The sequence below is a fragment of the Moschus berezovskii genome, chromosome 17 (assembly GCF_049115385.1).
Source record: "Moschus berezovskii isolate FMDL1 chromosome 17, NW_MosBer_1.0, whole genome shotgun sequence".
Lineage (NCBI taxonomy): Eukaryota > Metazoa > Chordata > Mammalia > Artiodactyla > Moschidae > Moschus > Moschus berezovskii.
In genome coordinates this window covers 41,531,758-41,553,763 of record NC_142476.1, presented here as the reverse complement: position 1 = coordinate 41,553,763, position 22,006 = coordinate 41,531,758, and the positions used below count along the sequence as shown (strand labels likewise).

At 58.1% G+C, this 22,006-nt stretch overlaps 2 protein-coding genes across 4 annotated transcripts in view; one reads left to right on the top strand and one right to left on the bottom strand.

Moving 5' to 3' along the window:
- Window positions 1-398: 398 nt before the first annotated feature.
- FAAP20 (FA core complex associated protein 20) lies at window positions 399-10,435 on the top strand. 3 transcript variants are annotated; one of them, XM_055419382.2, is made up of 6 exons: window positions 399-743; window positions 3,299-3,354; window positions 3,832-4,020; window positions 4,722-4,836; window positions 4,926-5,218; window positions 8,189-8,352. In XM_055419382.2, exons 1-6 carry the CDS (start codon window positions 414-416, stop codon window positions 8,259-8,261), a joined length of 1,056 nt encoding a protein of 351 aa, XP_055275357.2. In that variant the 5' UTR covers window positions 399-413; the 3' UTR covers window positions 8,262-8,352. The 3 variants fall into 3 exon arrangements, with proteins under 3 accessions (XP_055275357.2, XP_055275359.2, XP_088701526.1); XM_088845400.1 differs by lacking the exons at window positions 399-743; window positions 3,299-3,354; window positions 3,832-4,020 and adding exons at window positions 4,397-4,451; window positions 8,418-8,469; window positions 8,592-10,435 and having other exon boundaries at window positions 4,667-4,836; window positions 8,189-8,257; XM_055419384.2 differs by lacking the exons at window positions 399-743; window positions 3,299-3,354; window positions 3,832-4,020 and adding an exon at window positions 4,323-4,458.
- A 363-nt stretch (window positions 10,436-10,798) lies between these two features.
- PRKCZ (protein kinase C zeta) overlaps window positions 10,799-22,006 on the bottom strand; it is a 103,435-nt gene continuing 92,227 nt past the window's right edge. Inside the window, exons 11-18 of the mRNA XM_055419381.2 lie at window positions 18,771-18,857; window positions 17,265-17,400; window positions 16,991-17,078; window positions 15,756-15,875; window positions 14,921-15,000; window positions 14,479-14,568; window positions 11,345-11,460; window positions 10,799-11,186 (exon numbers count right to left, since the gene is read on the bottom strand). Coding sequence (XP_055275356.1) covers window positions 11,099-11,186; window positions 11,345-11,460; window positions 14,479-14,568; window positions 14,921-15,000; window positions 15,756-15,875; window positions 16,991-17,078; window positions 17,265-17,400; window positions 18,771-18,857 — 805 coding nt within the window. The 3' untranslated portion in view covers window positions 10,799-11,098. The remainder of the gene's footprint in view (window positions 11,187-11,344; window positions 11,461-14,478; window positions 14,569-14,920; window positions 15,001-15,755; window positions 15,876-16,990; window positions 17,079-17,264; window positions 17,401-18,770; window positions 18,858-22,006) is intronic.

Below are 22,006 nucleotides of genomic sequence, written 5' to 3'. Positions count from 1 at the left end.
CCCAGGATGCTTGCAGAGCTGTCTCTCCTCAGGCCCCGTTCTCGGCCACAGGACAGCAGCTTCCCCATCCTGGGGATGCTGACGGGACCCTGCTGCTCCCTCTTCCTCCGCACTCGGGGTCTTCAAGCTGCACATGGTGCTGACAGCTTGGAGAGTCCCTGTGTTCACGTCCAGTGGCTGCTGCACAAATGACCAACTGGGGGCCTCACCAACGGGGTCTACCCTCACACTCTGGAGGCCAGAACTCCACACTCAAGGTGATACTGGGACCCCAGCCCCCTGGAGGCGCTGGAGAGGACCCTTCCAACCACCTCTGGCCTTCTGCAGCTCCGTGTTCCTGGGTTTGTGGCTGCACCCCTCTGCCCACTGCCTCTACTGCTGCCTGGCTGGTCTCTGTGTGGCTGTGTCCAGCCATGCATCTTCATGCAAGGACACTAGTCGTGCTGGACTCAGGGCCCACCCTGACCCAGCAAGGCACCGTCTTAACCCTATTCCAGCTGCAAAGATTCCATTTCCAGCAAAGTCACACTCTGACGTTCCCAGGGACACTGTTCGGCTGCCCAGTAGCCTCAAAGCTTAGTCTCTGCCGGACCGACGTTCTCCACAGGAGCCGAAGTGGTGCCCCCGCCTGCTCCCACGCCTCCTCCTCTGGGCCCAGCACTCCTGAAGCTCGGGGACATCGTGGGAAGGACATGGCACCCTGGCCCCATGAGTCCCACTGGGGAGCAGGAGAACCCAGCCAGGTGATGGGGTTGAGGAGGGTCAGGAGGGCTTCTCTGCAGGCAGGCCCCAGAGGAGAGCCTGGGGGTCAGTAGGAGTGGAGATGTGGGGACAGGGACAGGGCCGGGGAGCACAGGGCAGCAGCAGACGAGGGTGCTGGGGCGGGAGCGGTGGGGACCTCAGGAAGGATGAGGTTCGCTATGCATGCTGGGAGAGGGTGGCTGTCCAGGCGAGAGGTGGGAGCCAGGGTGGACTCCTGGTCACAGGCCACCATCTCTCCCCCCGCTGCCCCCTGGCTGCCCCACGACTTTCAGGCTCTTGAAGTGGGGGCTGGAGGCCCAGCTGGTCCTTGGCTTTAGCCTGCTGTCAGTGGCGGCTCCTGGCTACAGACACCCACTCCTCTGCAGCCGTGATGAGGGGCCCTGAGGAAGTCATGGTGCCCTTGCTTCCACAAGGGTGAGTGGGCCCTGAGCGCCCGCTCTGCTGCCCAGTGGATCCTGCAATGTTTCCCAGGCAACTGTTTCAGCCCAGCCTGTTTGCCTGGAGCTACACATGCCCACGAACGCCACCACCTGGCTCCAGGCCTGCTTGCCCGCTTGGCACCCACAGGCCAGCAGGTGTGGCTGCCTGGGAAAGCTGGGCTCCAGCTCTCAAGGCCAGGCTGGGCAGCGCAGGCACCAACAGGGCACCTACATGGAGTACAGAAGCCCAGTCCCCAGTTCTACTTGGCAATCAGAGGCTGCGCTGCTCCACGGGGCTGGTTGTGCCCACCAGCCTCAGGCCCTACTCTGCCTGCCTGCACTGTCTTGACCCCACTTGCTGGGTGCCCTGATGGCAGAACTGGCCCTCAAGCAATCAAAGGAGGGTATGGGGAAGCCAAGTGGGGCTCAGACCTCACCAGCCAGCTAGGTTCCAGCCTACAGGTCTTACCCTGCCGGCCTGCCTCAGAGTTGGAGGCCTCGGCGTGGGTCAGTCAGTGGCAAGACCCACTCCATGGAGAGGAGGGCAGAGCACAGTCACCAGGCTCTGAGGATACCAGGAGCCCGGACATCTGTGGCTCCTGGTTGTCGGAAGGTGCTGGAGAGGTCTGGGCCCTGACCAGCTGGCAGCAGACGGCACCCTGATTCTGGGAGGGGAGGAAAGGGGAGAGGGGACTTGGTTTGCCATCACAGACGAGGCCAGAGCACCAGAGGGTGGCAGTGTCTCAGCTGGGCCTTGCCTGCAGCTGCAGGGTGGGGTTGTCACCCCCTCACCCCCGCCCACTGGAGCCCTTTCTGCTTCATTGGAGGGTTGCCTCCTTCAGAACGCTGAAACATTCTCTGTAAACATGAATTTGGCTTGTAAAAATCTCATTTCCGTAGTGCAGCGTCGGTCCCAATCAGAAATTATTTCCCAGTAAAGCCCATGGCCCCTCACTGTAGCAGATGGCTCAGAAAATGGGAGCCTTTTAATCAAGTTCAACTTTTAAACTTCCTCCAGCCCCGCTCCTGGCACTGCATCTTGCTCATAGCGCCGGGACAGCTGGGCCAAGGTAGTCTCCTTCCACCTCCAGAAGGTCCCCATGCAGGCTGGGCAGGCGGCGGGCAGCTGTCGGGAGAGCGCCGGCCGAGGGGCTAGGACTCCTGCTGGGGCCGGCACCTGCCGTGTGCTTGGCACAGGGGTCACCCTGGCTCTGTTCTTGGTGGAATTGTCCCAGGCTGGAGGTCCCGGTGATGATGGGGGAGTTAATCCCCAGCAGCCGGATGAAACCAGAGAGGAGAAGCCCCCGGAGACAGCCTCGACATGTCTCTCTGGCTCTGCCATCCCCACATGTAGGCCCTGAGGGCCTCCGTTCTGCCCCCTCCAGCAGCCAAGGGTAAAGGAGACCCCTGGGGTGGTTAAGGCCAAAGGAGAGTGGGTGCCTGCTCACCTCATGCTGAAGGCTGGAGCCAGCCCCTGGCAGCCCCTGAGACCTGCACCTCCTTGGGGCACCTGCCCTCAGGCCTTCCCATTGTCCTGGGTCCACCTGAGACACTTCTGACTCCCGCCTCAAGCTACCCTTCCTGGATCTGGGAGCTGGCAGCGTGAGGTCCTTAGAGGAAGTGGCCAGGATGCTGAAGACCCCAGGGCTCCTGTTGTGGGGATCAGCTGCTCACATAGATGTCCCCACACAGCTTCCCAGCATGTCCTGAGAGCTGGGCACAGGCTGTCTGTCTGAGGCCTGGTAGGTCCTGCTTGCTTTAGGGAGGACTGGTGTTCCTCCTGAGAGTCTCCAGGCAGGCATGCAGGTATGCAGTGACGCTTCCAGGAACAGCTCTGAAGCAGTAGAGACTGAAGCCAGGGTGACGGTAGGGGGGCTGTGGCTGGGGACCACAGACGCAAGCCATTCAGGGGTCCTCAGTCAACCAGCCCCTGCAACATTCCAGGCCTGCCTGTGAGTCCCCTCACCTGGGCTTCTCTCATTGGGAAAGTGGCAGGTCACCTTCTCTGGGGCCCCGAGACCACCCACTGTAGCAGCTCCCTTGTTTAGACACGCACAGGCTGTCTCCGAGGAGCTGGCAGACTCCAGGTGAGAGCTCTGTCTCATTTGCTCCCCCAGGCATCTTCAGCCTCTAGACCAGTCCTTGGCCCAGAAGAGTCCACTCTGCTCTGGAGGTCTGCGTGGCAGCTGGATGGAGGTCACTTGGGTGGCCTCAGCTTGGGGACTGGGACGGCTGGGGGTTGGAGAGTGCCACATGGGGGGTGCCACAGACCCGAGTTGGAAGAGGGGCGGAGGTGAGGAGGCTATGGGAGCTCCTGCAGAAGGGGGTGCAGAACGGAGTCCCCGAAGCTGTGGGGTTGGGGAGGAGCCAGGGAGGGGCCCATGACCCCGGCGGCATCTGCCTGTGGCCTGGAGAGGAGCCAGCCGCCACCCAGTACCCCCTGCACCCCTCAGCCCTGGTGGGACCCCAGGGCAGCGACTGCACCAGCGGAACGGACAAGGGTGGCTGGGCATCTGCTGCCACCAAGTGGCGGACTGCAAGGTCGCTGGCTCAGCGAGAGCGCCTGGGGCCCAGGGCGTCCAGGAAGCCCCTCGCAGGCCCTCCGAGGACCCGGGCCCTGGTCTTCTCATTTCTCTGTCTCTTAATTAAGGAAACTAGGCTCCTCCCTCCTGCAAGGAAACGCGGACGTCCTGGGAAGGATCTCCCAGGCTCAGGACTGTCCAGGCAGAGGAAGAGCGCAGAGCCAGGACCAGCGACGGGTGGGGACGCCAGGGCCCCCGGCCGCCTTCCCGCCCAGTTCCTCCTCCTCGGAGGTTTCTGCAGACCCCAGGCCTGAGAGGTGAGGGCGGCACCCCCCAGCTCAGCTGGAAAATGGTTCCCTCAGGGCAAGGCAGCCTCGCGACCTCAGTCCTGCCTCCGCGGGGGAGGGAGCAACCCTAGCGTCCGTCTCCCTCCTTCCGATACTGCCTCAAGAGGGAGGTCACCCCACGGTCTGGGGGTCGAGTCCAGCGCCCAGATGGGAGTGCGAGTTCAGGTCCACAGAGCTCTTCGGGCGGTGCTGGGGCATTGAGGAGGGGGCCCTGGGCCCGGTCTTGTCTGGGCGGGGCGGGGCGGGGTCATGGGGGTGTGTGTCTTGTTGTGGGCGGGACCTGTGTTGGGGGCGGGGCCTGGCGCGCCGGCCGCTCATTTCCGCCGGACGCGGGGCGTCTGGGTGGATGGAGGCTGCGGGAAAGTCGCGGCTGAGTCTGAGTCGTCGGAGGCCGCCCTCGGGTGCCGGGTGAGGCTGGGGGCTGGGGGCTGGGGGCTGGGAGGCGGAAGCATCCAGGGTGGGGCCTAGTGTCCCCGGCCCAGCGGTAGCCGGGTGTCACGCCCCCACGTGCTCCCTGGAACCCTCCTCGATCCCGCCCTGCCAGCCCTCCTCTCGCCCCACTGCAGAGCTGCACCCCCAGTCTCTCCCCGCTGCGTCCTCCTTCCTGCTCCCCGAGGGCCCCGCTCCCCGCTTCCCCTGCGCTGTGATTATGCCCACCCTCGCCGCCCCAGGTCCCACCCGGACGGCGGCGAGTGCGCGAAGCTGTGGACTGAGTTGCTGCGCACCGCGAGCGCAGACCTGAACGTGGACGGCGAGCTGCCGCCGCTGCCCGCGTTCCCCGGCCAGGTGCGTGTGGAGTGGTCCCCGCGTGGCCCCGGGTCTCCAGCTGGGCCGGGGCGGGCAGGCGGGCGCGGTCCGACGACCCCTTTTCGCAGGAGCCCAGGCGCAGCCCTGAGCGCCCGCGCACGGAAAGATTCACCTTGGGAACGGAGACCTTCTTTTGGACGCCCTTCCCGCTGCCCCCGCCGAGGCGAGGCGGGGACTCGGGCGCCTCCGACCTTGTGTTCAGCGCGGTCCAGGGTCGCACGGAGTCCCCCCAACAACATGCAGCGCCCGAGCTCCGCGGAACCCCCAGCGCCGAAGAGCAGCCCTCCCAGCGACAGCCGTCCGTGGACGGAGCGACGACCCTGCAGAGCTGTCCCATGTGCCTAGTCGACTTCGACCCCGGGTGAGTGGCCCCCTGGGCCTTCCTCTCCTCCACTGCCACCCCCGTGGCCCCTGCCCTGTTTGGGAAACCACAGGCAGTTTCTGAAGGCTAGGGTACCTTAGCTCAACTTTGGCTTTTTAAAGTGAAATTTCATGCATAGAAAGTTGGCAAAGCGCAGAGGCAGTGCTGATCAGCCGGAGGGCACAAGGCTGGGGGTCTGAAAGTCCTCCTGCAGGTACACGGGCCTGAGACCCTGCTGACAGGCTGCAGCCTCCCAGATGCACCCCCTACAGTGGGAGGGCAGGGAGCTCTGGCTCTATTGGGGTCCACACTGACACCCCCCAGTGAGACTGCCTCCAGGGCCAGTCTGGGCTGTGGGTCGCAGAGCAGTTTTTTGTTACGGTCCCTTGGGCAACCTTCCCCATGGGTGGACTGCCGGTTTTAAAAATGAAGACTTTGTTTCATGTCTGCTGCTGCTGCTAAGTCACTTCAGTCGTGTCCGACTCTGTGTGACCCCATAGACGGAAGCCCACCAGGCTCCCCTGTCCCTGGGATTCTCCAGGCAAGAACACTGGAGTGGGTCGCCATTTCCTTCTCCAATGTGTGAAAGTGAAAAGTGAAAGTGAAGTCGCTCAGTCGTGTCCGACCCCTAGCGACCCCATGGACTGCAGCCCACCAGGCTCCTCCATCCATGGGATTTTCCAGGCAAGAGTACTGGAGTGGCTTGCCATTGCCTTCTCCATGTTTCATGTCTAGAGATGCCTTTTTTGTTTTAGAAATCCAACGTATATGCGGTTTTTAAAGTAAGGTGATGGAATTTGACTTTGCTAAGAAGTCCCACCTGCCCAGCTTTTGAGCCACGTGTCACTTAGCTAAGGACACAGGCGTGGGGGTCGTGGGGGGTCAGGACAGCAGGAAGGAGCTTGGTCGGATGTAGGGGATAGATGGCAGGTTTTGGAAGCTGCTCTTACTCTGTGTGTCCTGTGGCCTGGAGACTGTGTTGAATTACGTGCCTCGTCCCTGGGTTTTTGGAAACAACCAGCCCTAGGGGTGAAGGGAATGGCAGCTGATGACAAAAAGTTATCAAAACTGTTACCAAAACGTGCAGCACAGACTGCAGAGGGGAGAAGAAACACAGTCTGCATTCAGCTATCCAGGCTCCTCCAATGATGTTTCACAGGAACTAAGCCTTTGAGAGCTTGGACAGCTCTGTGCAGGGAGCAAGGGCGAAGGGGTGGCTGCTACCAGGAGGACCTGTGGTGAAGCCCCCCAGTAGGCACAGGTCTGGCATGCCAGGAGGGTAGGTGTGGTGGCTTCGCTGAGATGCCTGTGCTCTGGAGAATTTGTACAATGTCCTCAGACCCAGCGTTTCGCCGAACACACCTCTTGTGAGGCTCTCGGATGGTTGTGGGCTGAAGACACCAGCTCCCTTGCCAGTCCTGAGGAAGCCGTGAACACTTTTGAAAATACTAAGTCCCCTTGATTCGTACTGGTTGAGAGAAATCCAGGGACAGAAATATCATCGGAAGCCCTGGAGGGAAATTCATTTTGTTGGCAGAAGATGCCCTTGAAGCTTCCTGACTCTGTCAGGGCACCCCAGCCCTGCTCTCTGTTGTAGGAGCAGCTTTTGTTTTTGGATCGCTAGCTTTTCTAAATAGTCTAAGGAGTTCCTAAGACTTTGGAAGGATGTTGGAAAGAAAGTTCCAGTCTGAGCTCTTTGAGCAGTCAGATTAAGGCTTGGCAGAGTGCCTCAGCATAGGTGTTGGTGCGGGCAGTCCAGGTCTCCATGCGTCTGGAGTGCTTCTTACACATTCTTCCCTTTGATTAAGGAGGAGAGCGTGCCCTGGCCAGGCCCCACCCAAAGACTGCAGAGTGACTTGGGGACCCCCCTCCCTGGAGACAGGCCAGGGCACAAGGGAGCAGAAATGAGTCTTGTGCTTTCAGGATTCTGGGCAATGTTTGTGACCAGAGGTGGAAGCCCTGCCACCCTCTGAGCAGCGGAGGTAGGGGGGTGGGAGGTGAGCTGCTGGTCTGCAGGAGGCATGGGCAGCTTGGGTGCTTTGGGCAGCCTAGTGCTTCCAGGTCACTCAGAACTGGTGGTTCTTCGAGCTTCCTCTTTGACACCGAGGGCTGTCACATGGTGGATTCCACAGACTGCATGTGAACACCCCTCCAGGTCCCTGTACCACAAGCTCCAAGGTGGTCAGGAAGACTGGCTTCACCTGCTACTTGACATGAAGATGGGTCCCTGTATTTGCACGAGACCCAGGTCGGCCCATGGGGTCTCACTGGCCCCTAGGCCCCTTGCGCTGCTGGGTGTCCTGGAGTGTCTGGGCCATCAGTCCATGCAGCAGGTGTTGGGCTCGAGCGGGATACGCCTCAGAGCTCTCGTTGAGGGGGTTCTGAGGAAACCCCAGACAGGGCTCCCCACTGAGGGACAGCACAGGCAGCGCCCAGACCCTCATGGGCCATCCTCTCCCCAGCAGGGCTGAGTCTGGCCGGAGGTGCACGCCCACCCTCCTGTGGTACTGACTGCTCTCAGAGGTGCCACCTTTCACACCCTGTCTTTTCCCAGTGGTTTTCAGAGGTGGGAAGGGTTGCCCAGGGCATTTGTGGAGGCAGAAACACCCAGAGAGTTTGATTGATGAGATAGAGCTTCTGCCTGAGAGGGGGTGGGGAAGACCCCGCCCTCCACCTTGGGGGCCTGATTCTGCTGAGCCCACCCACACCCTTCCTCCGCAGGTGGGTTCTTGGGGTTTTTCAGACACAGGGTCCTGGCCCTCAGATGGTGCCCTGGGGACCTTAGACCCAGGAACAGGGTCTGGAAAGGCCCTTTCTCATTGGGGGGACCCCTGCCCCCTGTTCTGCCAGCCGAGGGCACCATCCCAGGTTTTTCTGTTATCAGCTCCCAGAAGGGGCATGAAGTGCGAGACACATACTCCGGCTGGGCGCCCTCCCTGCCCATGACCCTCCCCTCTCCTCTGCTCACAGGCTGGCACAGCTGGACATTGACAGCCACCTGGCCCAGTGCCTGGCAGACAGCACAGACGACATAGAGTGGTGAGCAGCCCGGCCAGTGCCTCCCCAGCCCTGGCTGGGCCATCTCCTCTCTGCTCTGTCCCCAAAAGCTGCATATTAAAGCACGTCGGCGTGAAGCACTCATGTCCTGTCTCTTTGTGTTGATACCGAAACACTGAGTCCTTTTTCTGCTGATGCTGAGCAGTGTGATGACTGAGGTGGACAGGGCCACCCAGCAGATGGACCAGCCCCAGGTGGGTGACAGGGACAGTGTCACCAGCAGTGCAAGTATTTGAATTCAGGGTGGTTTGGGAATGGACGCTTTGCTGACTCCGTGAACTTGACTCGGGCTTCACTACCGTGTTTGAATCCCCAGGTGAACCTGCTCCTGCAGCTGTGGGGAGGCAGAGCAGCCCCTGGAATTTGTGGAGAGGGATCAGGTCCGCCTGCTGACATCCTGTGTGAGCTTTGTCTTGGAGGCCCTGTGCAGGGGGTCTTCTCTCCTGTGCCATCAGTCCACAGGTTCTGGAAGAGCCTCGTCTTCAGCTCAGCCATGGCTGCAAAAGTCTAAGGTTACCGTCCAGAAGTCAGTATTTCGAGAAAGGCTTCAGGCAAGCCATGGAAAGACACGGAGGCAAGCTCCGTGCACACGGTACAGTGAAAGGCTACAAGCTGAGCAATCGCAACTCGAGGCTGTTCTGGAAAAGGCAGAACGCATGGAGACAGCGAAAAGATCAGCGGCTATCAGGGATTAGTGCAGAGAGGGTACAAACAGGCAGAGCACAGAGGATTTTTAGGGCAGAAAAACACTGACCTGACGTGTCTGTGCAGCCTTGCATTTGCAACAAGTGCACCCCTGGGGACGTGAAGGCGGGGGCTGGGGAGAAGGGGTCTCTGTCTTCCTCCCCACCAGAAATGGAAGTGAGGGACCTAAGACTGCTCTGAAAAATAAAACTTGTTTTTAAAAAGCATCTTCAGAATGGCAGACACCTGGAGACCTTGTTGCTGGAGACACCTACTTTTAATGAAAATGATGACAGCACGCGTTGTCATTAAAGTCTTTAATAATGTGCAAGACTTGAGCAGCCGTGGCCTTGGTGGGCATGCCCTCTGCAGAAGGGAGGCCAAGACCACAACCCACCACTCACTGTACAAAACCACAGAACGTGTCTCCTGCTTCACAGTCCTGAAGGCGCCCGTTTCCAAGAACCATATCAGAGGACACGCCGTGTTGTGACTAGAGCCGCTGGACCCACCTGGGCACATCCTTTGCCTTCTAAATTTATAAAAGCATGGGACCATGCACAAAATCACCCTGGCCGGGAGCCCAGGTTACACACAGGTCTGTACACCAGCAACCACACTGACGACTGGGAGGCTGTATCTGGCACCACACAGCGTTGACATCAATGCCATAAGTGTGAACAAATCTGCGGCCCCTGTACTGTCTGAGCAGAGGTGTCACTGTCCCTGAGGCAGCACGTGACCCCGTTGTGGGCACATTGGGGTCTCCCCAGGTGACTGCATAGCCCCCGTGATGATGTCACCACAGGGTCACCAGGCCCAGGCAGCCCAGGGTCCCTCACTTCCATTTCGGGGGGTGGGGCTGTGCAAGTCTCCACGTTCTAGAGAGGCTGCTCTGCCATTGGGGCCTGGCTGGGGTGCTCAGGGAGTCTAGGGGCACCCGGGAGGCTGGTATGTCAGCGCAGGGTCAGGCTGAGCCAGCAGCTTCTTTATTTTCAACTGTGATCTGCCCCAGGCTGCTGCCACACTGGGAGAAGTGAGGCCCAAGGGTGCATGGCGATAGAGGACCCACACCCACAAGGGACATCCAGGGACCGCTGTCCTGAGGGTGCACAAGGCCCTCCTCCCCACTCTGCCTGGCCCAAGCCACACTTGACAATATCAGGGACTTAAAAAAACCCACGTGATTTACCTCTTTCTAAAAAACCTTGGGTTCAGCTTTTTACCTATAGTGACCGTGCCCCCTGCAGGTCATGGGAAGGAGGTGAGCCCTGCCTGGAGGTGCATCCTTCCGAATGTTCTAAATTTATTCCTTTAAGGCTAGGGCCCATCATACATATACCCCTTTAAAAGTCTAATTCTGAGCATTATTATTCCTGATAAAAATACTCTGCAAAAATCTGATACATAACACAAGACATAATGTAGGCACTGCTTAGTGTTTCCAGAAATATATTTTGTTCAGATTTCTTTTTCAACTTTGTGGTTTTTTTTTTTTTTTTTTTGGTCTGCGGGTGCTTTGGTGAGCCTTGTTTTAGAACCTCTATGACCCAATTATCCTGGTCAGTCTAAGGCCGGGGTTGGGATCGATGGAGCCCACCTGGTGAAGGTGTGACCTGGGCGTCAGACCACAGGAACTGCTGACATGCTCGGTATGAAAATACTTGTTAAATATTAACAACAGGAACTTACCAGGATTTAGAAAATGTTCCGAATTTGTATAAACTCTCCACTGCGCAGGCACTTACACTCCGGCCGTGCCTCCTCCGCGTGGGCCGCGCCTGCGACTTTGGGCGGGTGCCCCCCGCGGAAAAAAGGCATCAGAGGGAAGCGCCAGCATCAGAGGGACACTTTATTCCTCGGGACATTACAGGCCAACTCCCGGTGGAGCAGGTCAGTTCTGCTTCTGTGGAAAATGTGCACCTTCGAAGTTGGGGGGCAGTTTCTCCCTCAGACACGGTCACCGCGGCCCCCGCGGCACAGGCGCGAGAAGCAAGTTCCTCTGGGCCTGAGGCCCATGGGCCGCACAGGGAGGCTGTTCTGCCCTGGGCACCCGCCCACGCCCGGCCCCGCATGCATGCGCAGGGATCAGGGCCAGGGCCAGGGCCGTCCATGCGTCCACAACGAGAGCGCGGCGCCTCACACGGACTCCTCGGTGGACAGCAGCAGTGGGTTGATATACTCGAACCCTTCAAACTCTGACTGGTCGATCCTCTTGATTACGTCCCTGCAGCGCATAACAGAGCAGGCTCGGTGGGCGTGTTTGAGACTCGGCCCTGTCTCACCCGACAGCTAAGGACGCCCCGCCCCTGCATGGGAATCCTACCCCCTACCCCCGCCCCCTCCGGCAGCTGACACCCTGCCCCACCATGGTGCAGGCCTTACTCGTCGTCAGGCGTCAGCTGCACCGGCTCACTGGTGAACTGCGTATCGAAGTTGTCCAGGCCATAGTCGTCCGTGATCTGCGGCTGGAAGGGCGGGAGGGCCTGCTTCTTCCCCAGCTGCAGGAAGATAAACGGTCAGAGCCACGTGCACCGCCTCAGCGCTGGGCAAACTCAAACCACAGAATCAAACAGAAGAAATGGTGCTTAAGTATATACGCCTCGTTTGATGGCCAATTATTTTTTTCTTACGTGTAGGAGAAATTTCCACCAAAGTCATAAAAACTCTACTTGAGCTGAAAAGTGCTGGCAGCACAGGCCATAAGAGACATACCCCACGCCATCAAGTGCCTGCAACCCCACTCCTTAAACCAAAGGAGACTGGTTTCAGTTCAGTTCAGTTCAGTCGCTCAGTCGTGTCTGACTCTTTGCAACCCCATGAATCACAGCACGCCAGGCCTCCCTGTCCATCACCAACTCCTGGAGTTCACTCAAACTCATGTCCATTGAGTCGGTGATGCCATCCAGCCATCTCACTCTCTGTCGTCCCCATCTCCTTCCACCCCCAATCACTCCCAGCATCAGAGTCTTTTCCAGTGAGTCAACTCATCGCATGAGGTGGCCAAAGTATTGGAGTTTCAGCTTCAGCATCAGTTCTTCCAATGGACACCTAGGATTGATCTCCTTTAGAATGGACTTGTTGGATCTCCTTGCAGTCCAAGGGACTCTCAAGAGTCTTCTCCAGGACCACAGTTCAAGGCTGGTTTCCGTTCCGTTCCGTCCGTTCCGTCACTCAGTCATGTCCGACTCTACGCGACCCCGTGGACTGTAGCCTCCCAGGCTTCTCTGTCCATGGGATTCTCCAGGTAAGAATACTGGAGTGGGTTACCGTTTCCTTCTCCAGGGGATCTTCCCGACCCAGGGATCGAACCTGGGTCTCCCGCATTGGAGGCAGACGCTTTAACCTCTGAGCCACCATTAGGGAGTTTTAATCTTGGAACCCCGGTTGTAAGAGAGCTGGGGCTTAGTAGGGATACCTGTGTCCCACTGGGACCCCTCCTCCAGAGAAGCCTTAAACGGCCATTTCTGACTAGTATTCCTAATCCCAAAGGGATGCATGGCATTGTCTGCCTCCCACTTGTCATCTTGGGGGTTGAGATGTAGTGTCTGGAGAGGGTGGAGTCACGTGGAGGAGGTGGAGCAACTCAGAGTGGCTCCAATCACTGTGTCAGGCATGGGCCCCCAGGTTCATACACTCTACCTCCTCTCCCCTTCCTCCACCAGGGGTGTGCTGCACACAGGTGCTGGGCCAGGCCTGCTCCTCAGACCTCAGACAGAACCACACTGAGGCATGGGGGTCCCTGTCCAGAGGGACCGTCCCAGTCACAAGGGAAGCTGGAGCCAGAGGACAGGCAGGAGCCAGCCCTCTGGTTGGACCACTGTGATCTCACAGCCAGGACAGCTTGATTCAGGGGGTGGATGACCCCGGCTTTTCAGGACTGGCTGCTGCCTTCCCTTGGAGGGTCTGAGTGAGCCAGCCTAGAAACCCCCGCCTGGGTGGGGCCTCCATGTGACCCGGTTGGAGACATAGAACTGTCCCAAAGCCCCATGTAGGGAGAGAGCTCCAGCCAAGTCAGAAATAAGCCTCCAGTCCACCTCAGCTCGCACCCTGTCTTTGCACTGTGGGGCCAGGGCCCTTAGGAACACCACTTATGGCAACAAAAGCAAACTGGGCCTGGAAGGTTGAAACAGGTCCCGTAAGTTTGGGGGATTTGGGAAGCTGAACACACGGGTTCTGCTAACGAAGCTGGTGAAGGAAGTGAGAGTGTCACAGAGATGAATTCCCCAGTCACGCCCAGCAGTGTCAGGGTTGCGGCCAGCACACCCAGGCCACCTGAAGAGGCACGCCCATCTCTGTCACCCAGGGGATGCAGGAGGGGGGTGCGGAACAGAGGGGACGGGCTGACCCACTGGCAGAAAAGGGCTACCAGTGTGTGTGTGCGCACGCATGCATGTGCCCACACGCCCATGCGCATGCTGCAATCCCAGGGCCCCGGGAGCTGGTGGGCATGGCCACACCCTGGACACTGTTCTGGGGACATAAGGCCTTCCCTTCTCCCCTGGCTTTCTGTCAGGCAAGTTTCCATATTCTTATCAGCATGAAATACATTCAGATAAAAAGGGGGAAAAGGAGCATTTCTCTTGTACTATTTTCCCTACTTTAGGTCTCGGGCTGCTTTAAAAAGATTTAAATAGCAAGTCAGAACAGACCATGAGGAAACTGCAGCCAGGTGCTGGCCCAGGGTCTTCCAAGCCCACCCCCTATCCCTGGCCCCATGGCTGCTCAGCACCCACCCCAATCCCGCCCCCCGGGAATGTCACACACAGTGTCACCTCCTCTTCCCTCAGTGAAAAGCAGTGAACTGGAACAGGCTGCCCTAGAGTGACACCCCAGAGTCCCGCCACTTAGCCCTGAGGTGTGATGGGAAAGAGGAGGCCCAAAGGGGCTGGGACTGAGCGCGCTGAGGTAGTGTGAAGGAGGTGATGGGTGGAGGTTGGGAGGGGCAGAGCTGTGTCACCGCCCTGAGGCAGGAGTGGGCCCACTGTGTCCGGGCAGCGAGGGACTCCTAAAGGCCCAGTGGAGGAGGCAGCTGCTGGCAGGGCCCAGGCAGGAAGCAGGGGTCTGTCCGGGATGTGGGCAGCTCAGACCCAGGTGGCAGCAGTTGGGGTGGAAGAAGGCCCAGACCCAGAAGGTTGGGTCCCAGGACTGGGTGGGTCAAGGGCCACTGTAGGGGGAGGGGCCACAGCGCACCTGGTGTCTAGTTGGGACTAGCTAGATGGTTAACTGGAAGTGTCTGTGAGCTGACTCAGGGTGTGGATGTGGAACTCAATCAATGGGTGTATGGCTGTGCTCATCCACCCAAACACACCCCCACAGGACACCCAGCACAGCATGAAGTGGACGCCCCAGCAAGGCTGCTCTCAGGACCTTCAGGAAGCACTGCCCCCAGGGCCTTGACACAGTCCATCTCCTTGTTCTCAATCAGTGTTTCCCAATGCACCCCCATTTCCACCCATCCTGCCCCCTGGAGGCCCCTCCCCCCCAGGGAGGCGGGTATCAGGTTCCAACCACTTTACCAGGTCCCAGTCTATACTGCGGAAGAAAGCGTGAGACTTGATATCGGAAAATCCAGTCTGCGGCCGGCAGCCGAGCCTCTCCTTGGGGTCCTGGGCGGGTCAGAGTTCAAATGAGGACAAGTCAGCACAGAGCAGGGCAGCCCTACTCAGTAGCGGGTCTTAAACAGCATCAGCAAACCACCCATGGCTGGCTCCCCACCCCGGTGAAACTGCTTCCTCCCAGTGGGTTAAGCTCCTTCAGGAAATGCCTCTTTGGCATAATTTCTACTCATTATCTTTTGTCAAGTGTGAATAAGCATCCACAGGACCACCAAGGAAGGAAGCAGAGTCACACCCACGTCTGGCACTGAACTAGCAGGCCAGGTGGTAAAGCCTCAACCCCAGTAGCTGAGGAAGGGCTGCAGCCATGGCTGCTGGGGTGCCACAGGGCCCACAAGCGTACCTTGTTTAAAAATCCTTTCAACACATGGGAGGCCTTGACGGAGAGGAACCGGGGGATCCGGATGGGCTTCTCCAGGATGACTGCAGGATCGGAGTAGAGAGTCGGTCCTTCTGCTGCCCCTCCTCCAGCTCCCCCTCCCCGCCCCTAGCATGTCAGCTCTGCCCAGCAGACTGCAGGGCACTGGGAACCTTTTCTGGGTAGGAGGGTTGGGGCAGTCATGGTAGCCTGGGCCTCTTCCTGCACCCCAGCAGGGTCTCCAGGCCACAGAGGCCCTGGTGCCCACGGTCAGGCATGCTCATGATCAGGGACGAACCAACGGCAGCTCAGCTGGCCCTGTGTCCCCACGTCTACAGGCGCAAGACAACACTGTGGGACAGCTTCCCCATGTCCACAGGCACAAGAGGGCACTGTGGGACAGCCTCCCCACGTCCACAGGTGCAGGAGGGCACCATAGGGACAGTCTCCCCATGTCCACAGGTGCAAGAGAACACTGTGGGGACAGCCTGGGCCAGCATCCTGGGGGCAGTCAGTTCTGCTCCAGGGGCCCAGATGGCAAGAAGCTGAGGCTGAGCACAGCCCCTGTCAGGACTCAGGTGCACACTGGAGGTGGGGAGAAGGGGGCCTGGGCTAAATCAGGACAGATTCTTTCCTGTGGATGTGAAAGAGCAGTATCCCCCTGCCCACCATGCTTTGCTCCCTGAGAGCCAGGAGTGGACAGGTGGCCCCACCTAGTCTGTGGCAGCCACGGCAACCAGTCAGGGGACTCCTTCACCCCCACTTCTAAAAGGGGAAAAACCCGCAGGGCATGGAGGAAGCTGGACGTACGGCCGCGCACCTTGGAAAAGGTAGTCTTCAGTGTTCATGTCGGGGTTGTCAGTGATGATGTCGAAGGGGGAGCGGCCTGCCATCATCTCGAACATCAGCACGCCCAGCGCCCACCAGTCCACGCTGAACCCTGGGGGAGAGCCAGGCTGGTCAGGCCAGGCCTCCCCATTTGTGCTATCCAGTCACAGGGCAACAGCTGTGACCTGAACCTGGACCACAGCTGAGGCTGGGTGTCCCCAGCATCTCCCAGGTGGCCTGGCCTCCCCTGTCCACTGTCCTGGCGGTTGCAAAGCTGTCTTCAGGTCAAGGAAGCCCAGGGACAGCCAGCCGCCCCCGATGTCCAAAGGTATGTGGCTCTGTCATACAGAGGACCCCCATCCTAGGAGGGCTATAGACTCTCCTCTGGACCACAGCTGCTGTCCATCCTCCTTGTTTGGTTACTAAGTGATTTTAATCGTACTGGCCTCCCAGGTGCCCAGGGATCTGAGGGGGAGAGAACCTGCCAGCCCTGCTACCCCCCAGTTTCAATGGCAAAGAAAATTTGTGATGGGAAAACAGCAGAACCCAAAAATACAGGGGGTGTGCACACACAGACACATATGTACATATGTTCTAATCTCATTTTCATTTCACACCCAGAGAAGGAGAGTGTGGACGCACTCCAGTGTCACAGGGGCTGTGGGTGGTTCTGGTGGGTTTGGGGAACCCACACTCGTGGGCGGCACCAGTGACTTGGGACCCCTGCTTGGGGCCTGTCTTTGCATTGTCTTCTCCTTCCCAAGCCTTTCGGGCTCCTTGACCAGAGGGATCCTATCCAGTGACCTCCCCAGGGGACACTCAGGTGGACACATGGGACAACAGCTGGGACTGAGGCCAGGTGATGACCTGGGGTTGGACGAAGTGAGGGTGTATGATTTAGTGCTATTTGGTCAGGAAACCCTCTTCTTGGCAGCTGGGCCAGCTCCCCAGAGACCCTGGTTAGGACCCTGGCAGGGTTAGCCCCACTAGGATTGCCTCCTTCCCTCTCTGCTCCATCGCAGAGTCTCCGGCAGAGGCAGCTCCCAGGGCTCTGGGTGTCCTGGTCCACTCCCGCCACAGAGGAGGGTCCCAGGGCTCGGGGTGTCTGGGTGCCCTGGTCCATTCCAGCCTCAGAGCCGAGTCCCTGGGCAGAGGAGGCTCCCAGGGCTCAGAGTGTCCTGGTCCACTCCCACCTCAGAGCCGAGTGCCTGTCCCACCCGTGCTCACCATACTCTTCTCCCCGCAAGATTTCGGGGGCGATGTAGTTCGGGGTTCCACAGAAAGTGCTTGTCGTGTCACCAGGGCCCAGGCCTTCCTGTGGGGAGAAAACCAATTATCAGGAGGGAGGGTAACCCCAGACACGCCCCCACTAGTGGGAGAATGCAGAGGACTGTGGTCATGTGGAGGTGCCAGAGACCAGGCACGGGTGAGACAGTGCAGGCTCCAGGCTGGCCATGACCCTGAGAGACGGGCGGGCAGGAGCAGTGGGCGGGATGCTCACCTTGCACATGCCGTAGTCCGTCAGCTTGATGTGGCCGTCGGCGTCAAGGAGGACATTGTCCAGCTTCAGGTCCCGGTAGATAATCCCTCTCTCATGTAGGAAGTTGAGTGCGATACAAATCTCAGCAGCATAGAACCTGGGGAAGGGGCAACACCTGTCATCAGCAGAGAGAACCCAACCAGGAACCTGGATAGGAGGACACAAGACGTTGGAATTCTCCACTGATGAGCTCATGGGCCAACAGGACTGGGCAAGACACACGTGGGCCCACAGGACTGGGAAAGACAGGCAGCATCCCCGTGGTCAGGGAGACACAACCCAAACCTACCATGAGATACCACCTCACACCTACCAAGACAGCCACTATACAATGGGCTCCCCATCCCCTCGAACAGAAAATGACAAGTGCTGGCAAGGATGTGGAGAAACTGCAACCCTCATGCACTGCTGGTTGGGATGTAAAATGGTGCAGCTGCTGTGGAAAATAACTTGGAAGGTCCTCAAAACATTAAAAATAGAATTACCATGTGACCCAGCAATTCCACTTCTGTGAATAACTCAAAAGAACTGAAAACGGGGGCTCAAATGGGTATTTGTACCCCCTTGTTCACAGCAGTACTATTCACAGTAGCTAAATCATGGAAGCAACCCAAGTGTTCATCAAAAGATGAGGATAAAATGTGGTCCATTCCTGTGACAGAATAGGATCCAGCCTTGAAAAGGGAGGAGGTCCTGACACTGACAACTGTTCCAACGTGGATGGATCTTAGGATGACACAAAGTGAAACAAACCAGATGCAGGAGGATGCATCCTATGTGATTCCACTTCTCTGAGGTCCCTGGAGGAGTCAGAGTCACAGAGACAAAGCAGGAGAGTCAGGGCTGCGGGAGGGGATGTGGAGTGAGTGTTTTATGGGGACAGAGCTTCGGTCCAGGAACAGGAGAAAGTCCTGGCAATGAGAGTCCTGGAGACGAAAGTCCTGGAGATGGTGGTGGGCCTGGCTGCACAGCAATGTGAATGTGCCCGATGCCACTGACTGTGCACTTAAAAATGGTTGAGGTGGGAATTTTATGTTATGCGTATTTTTCCACAATTAAAAAAGGAGAACATGAGCGTGTGGCGTTCTTGATTACTTGCCTCTCCCCAAAAAGGACCTATGGTGACTCACAGTGCCACATGGAATTATTTTTAAGTGAGGAAATGAGGAAAAGGGAAAAAAGTATGGGAAAACAGGAAAGAGATGTGTATGGGGTGGAAATAAACACCCCACCCACCTGTGAGATCGAGGCTGGGGATGGGGTGGGGGTGGGAGTGGGGGCAATGTGATCAGTGTCCCTGAGAATCATTTAAAAACAAAGATCATCCCGCTGAGGCCGGATGGCGTCACTGCGAACACTGTACCTAGGGTTGGGACCAAGGCCAGGTCACTCCCAGGACCCTCCAGGCTGTGGCCAGGCCTCCCCTGCGCCTCCCTCCACCCCCATGCCCACCCCAGCTGCACCCACCTGGCGTGTTCCTCGGGCAGCTTCCTCTGCCTCTGCATGTGGAACATGAGGTCACCCCCGTTGACATACTCGATGACCAGGAACAACCTGCAGGACACACAGGCTGGGGTTACCCTTGTCCTGAGAGGCCCAGGCAGGCACCGACCAGGCCATCCAACTCTGGGGTCAGTGGCAGGAGCCCCTCAGCTCTGATCCTGATGAAATAAAACTTGGGAGAGAAAGTCTCGTCCACCACTCATGTCATTCAACACAGTTATTTACTCTCCCAATGATGCCTTTAGAGGGTTTCCCTGGTGGCTCAGATGGTAAAGAATCCACCTCAACGCGGGAGACCTGGGTTCGATCCCTGGACTGGGAAGATCCCCTGGAGAAGGGAACCGTTACCCACTCTAGTATTCTGGCCTGGAGAATTCCATGGAAAGAACAGCCTGGCAAGCTATAGTCCATGGGGTTGCAAAGAGTCAGACACAACTGAGTGACTTTCACCTTTCACTTTCAATGATGCCTAGCCTGCCTTTCGGAGAAGGCAATGGCAAGCCACTCCAGTACTCTTGCCTAGAAAATCGCATGGACAGAGGAGCCTGGTGGGCTGCAGTCCACGGGGTCGCTAAGAGTCAGACACGACTTAGCGACTTCACTTTCACACATTGGAGAAGGAAATGGCAACCCACTCCAGTGTTCTTGCCTGGAGAATCCCAGGGACGGGGGAGCCTGGTGGGCTGCCGTCTATGGGGTCGCACAGAGTCAGACACGACTGAAGTGATGCAGCAGCAGCAGCAGCAGCAGCCTGCCTTTGGGGTAAAAATGTAAAAATAAGGCAGGGCTGGTGGCTGGGGGCTCACTGGGGCTGGGAGGGCGCTTTCTGGCTGGTGGCTGTGGAAGGCCTCCCCAGGGAGCAGAGGCCTGGATGGTGCATAGGGAGACTCCGGTGGGGGAGGGCAGAGCTGAGGGACCACCTTGCAAGTTGAGGGGCCCGGCTCAGCTGGAGAAGCTAGAAGGGTGGGCATGCCAGCTGGGGGACACCAGTGACCCTCTGGCCACTGTCTGGGTGGATCTGGGGCAGGGAGATGGGCAGGCCAAAGGAGAGGAGGTGCTCAGCCTCCTGGTGTGGCTAGCCTGGAGGGCCTGAGGCAGAGCCCACAAAACGGCCAGTGGGGTGAGCAGTCAGAAGGGGAAGGGCTGGGTGGAACCATGGGAGGGTCCCGTGCACCCCTCCCGTGGGACCCACTTGAAGCTGCAGGTCCACAGGAAGAGGGTCGAACACGCTGACTTGGCCACTGGGAATCTGCAATGCTACAGGCCTCCCAGAGGAGGGTGGGGCTGCTGGCTGGAAGGGCCTGTGGTTGACAAGCCTCTAGGAGTGTGGGGCAGCAGGGTGGGGGTGCTGGTGGGAGAGGCCTGTGATTGACAGGCCCATCCTCTGGATGCAGGCAGGGCTCTTCAGGTCCCCAGTTTACCTTGTGGTTTCTTTCCTTGATAGGATCCTCCTCACATTTAATAAGGTTCCATTTTCAAAATTAAATTCATACACGATTTCCCTGAAATGCCCTGCTGAGGCCAGCTTGTGGATTTTTAGGTCAACAGTTCCTCTGGGTATGGAGGGGGCGGCTTTCACAGAGTCGAGAGCACAGAGGGAGCCCCTCTGAGCACTGGCAGCCCATCTGCATCACTGGTGCGATGATGGTGATGCCCCACACGTGGAGCACGGGAACAAGCTACAGACCGCCCACCGAGGCTCTGATCACATATTTATGCGAGAAACAATTCCTAAACGCACACAGCAGACATGGAGACTGACGGCTGAGTACTGGGGGAGCAGCCAGAGTTTTCCATGTGGTCCTGCAGGGCGGGGCGGCTCTCACGCTTGGAGAGGGCCCAGTGACCCTGACCCTGACCCTGGGCGGCCTGCACTGTAGCTAAGCTTTACTCACACGATTGCCTGTGGCTGCTTTCACACTATAACAGAGGTGAGAGACAGAAAAGGCTTGCCGATGTGGCACAAACAGGACAAGGATGGCTGCACAGCTCCCACAGACCTTCGCACACTGTTCCAACGTGTGTGCACACTGAACCCTGGCAGCCACCCTGGGGGAAATGTGCAGGTGCTCAAGCCCTAGGGAGAGGCCCAAGGCCTCACCGCTAAAAAAACAAGGGCGTTTATCAGAACGCTGTGACTTCAAAGAACAGGACGATGTTCGCCATGGTGAGCAGGGATGGCACTGCCCCAGGAGACGTGTCCACCCTACGTGGATGCTCCCCAGGGAACGGATGGTGGCCACCCACATGGACAGAAAGAAGTGCCATCTTGGCGCTGGAGAGAGACACCAACATGAGGCCTCGGGGAGCAGAAGAGATGTTTAAAAACCAAGAAAAGTAGCAGCAAAGGTGGCTTCCTTTCTGGATCCGGAGGAAAGCCTGTAACAGAGGTTTCAACAGAAGCCACGTGACTGGAGTGAACACGGAGGCACACCTGGCTGGTCTGTGACTGCCACCTGGGGCACCTGGGGCCCCGGGCCTCAAGTAAGTCGCTGATCAAGGAATTCATTTAATCTGTAACACTGATCAGCTATAACAACAGGGCAGTGTTTTGTTTTTTTTTCTTATTTTTTCGGCCGTGCCATGTGGCACATGGGTTCCCAGTTCCCTGATGTTTTTTTTCTTCTACAGATAAATATTAACACGACTTTTGACATTTAAAAAAAAATGTATATTGGAGTCTAGTTGACTTACGATGTTGTCTTAGTTTGGGTGTACTACCTTCAACATTTCTTTGGAGCAAAACCCCCAAGAGCCACCAGGGGCTGATTCACTCCGATGATGATGCTTCAAGTGACTCAGATAAGCTGGCTGCTGTGACAAACACCCCAATGTCCATGGCCAAGCACAGCCAAGGGCCCGTCTCTGGGCTCCACAACTGGGGCTCTGCCCATGAGCCCCAGATTGCATGGCTCGGTTGGCACATGTGTGATGTCAGGACAGGAAAGAAGCCTCCCCCAGGGCTGAGACAGCAGGTCATGTTTCCTTAGTACTTAATTAAATGTGCAGAATATAGTAAAAACTCACAAAACAGGATTCACGAAGAGCTGGAGACAGAAAGGGGCATAAACACCACAGTCCACTCCTGCGCCAGAGACCAGAGCAGGAGCCAGGCTGCAGAGTGGGGGCCAGAGACGCTACCCAGCCCGACCCTTCACCCAGGATAAACCAGGAATGCCGGCCCCTCTGAGGGTCGAGGG

Coding starts and splice junctions, on each gene's coding strand:
- FAAP20 (XM_055419382.2), top strand. CDS start 414: ATGCATCTTCATGCAAGGACACTAGTCGTGCTGGACTCAGGGCCCACC. Junction 744..3,298: donor GAGCAGGAGAACCCAGCCAG/GTGATGGGGTTG, acceptor TTGCTCCCCCAG/GCATCTTCAGCCTCTAGACC. Junction 5,219..8,188: donor CTAGTCGACTTCGACCCCGG/GTGAGTGGCCCC, acceptor CTCTGCTCACAG/GCTGGCACAGCTGGACATTG.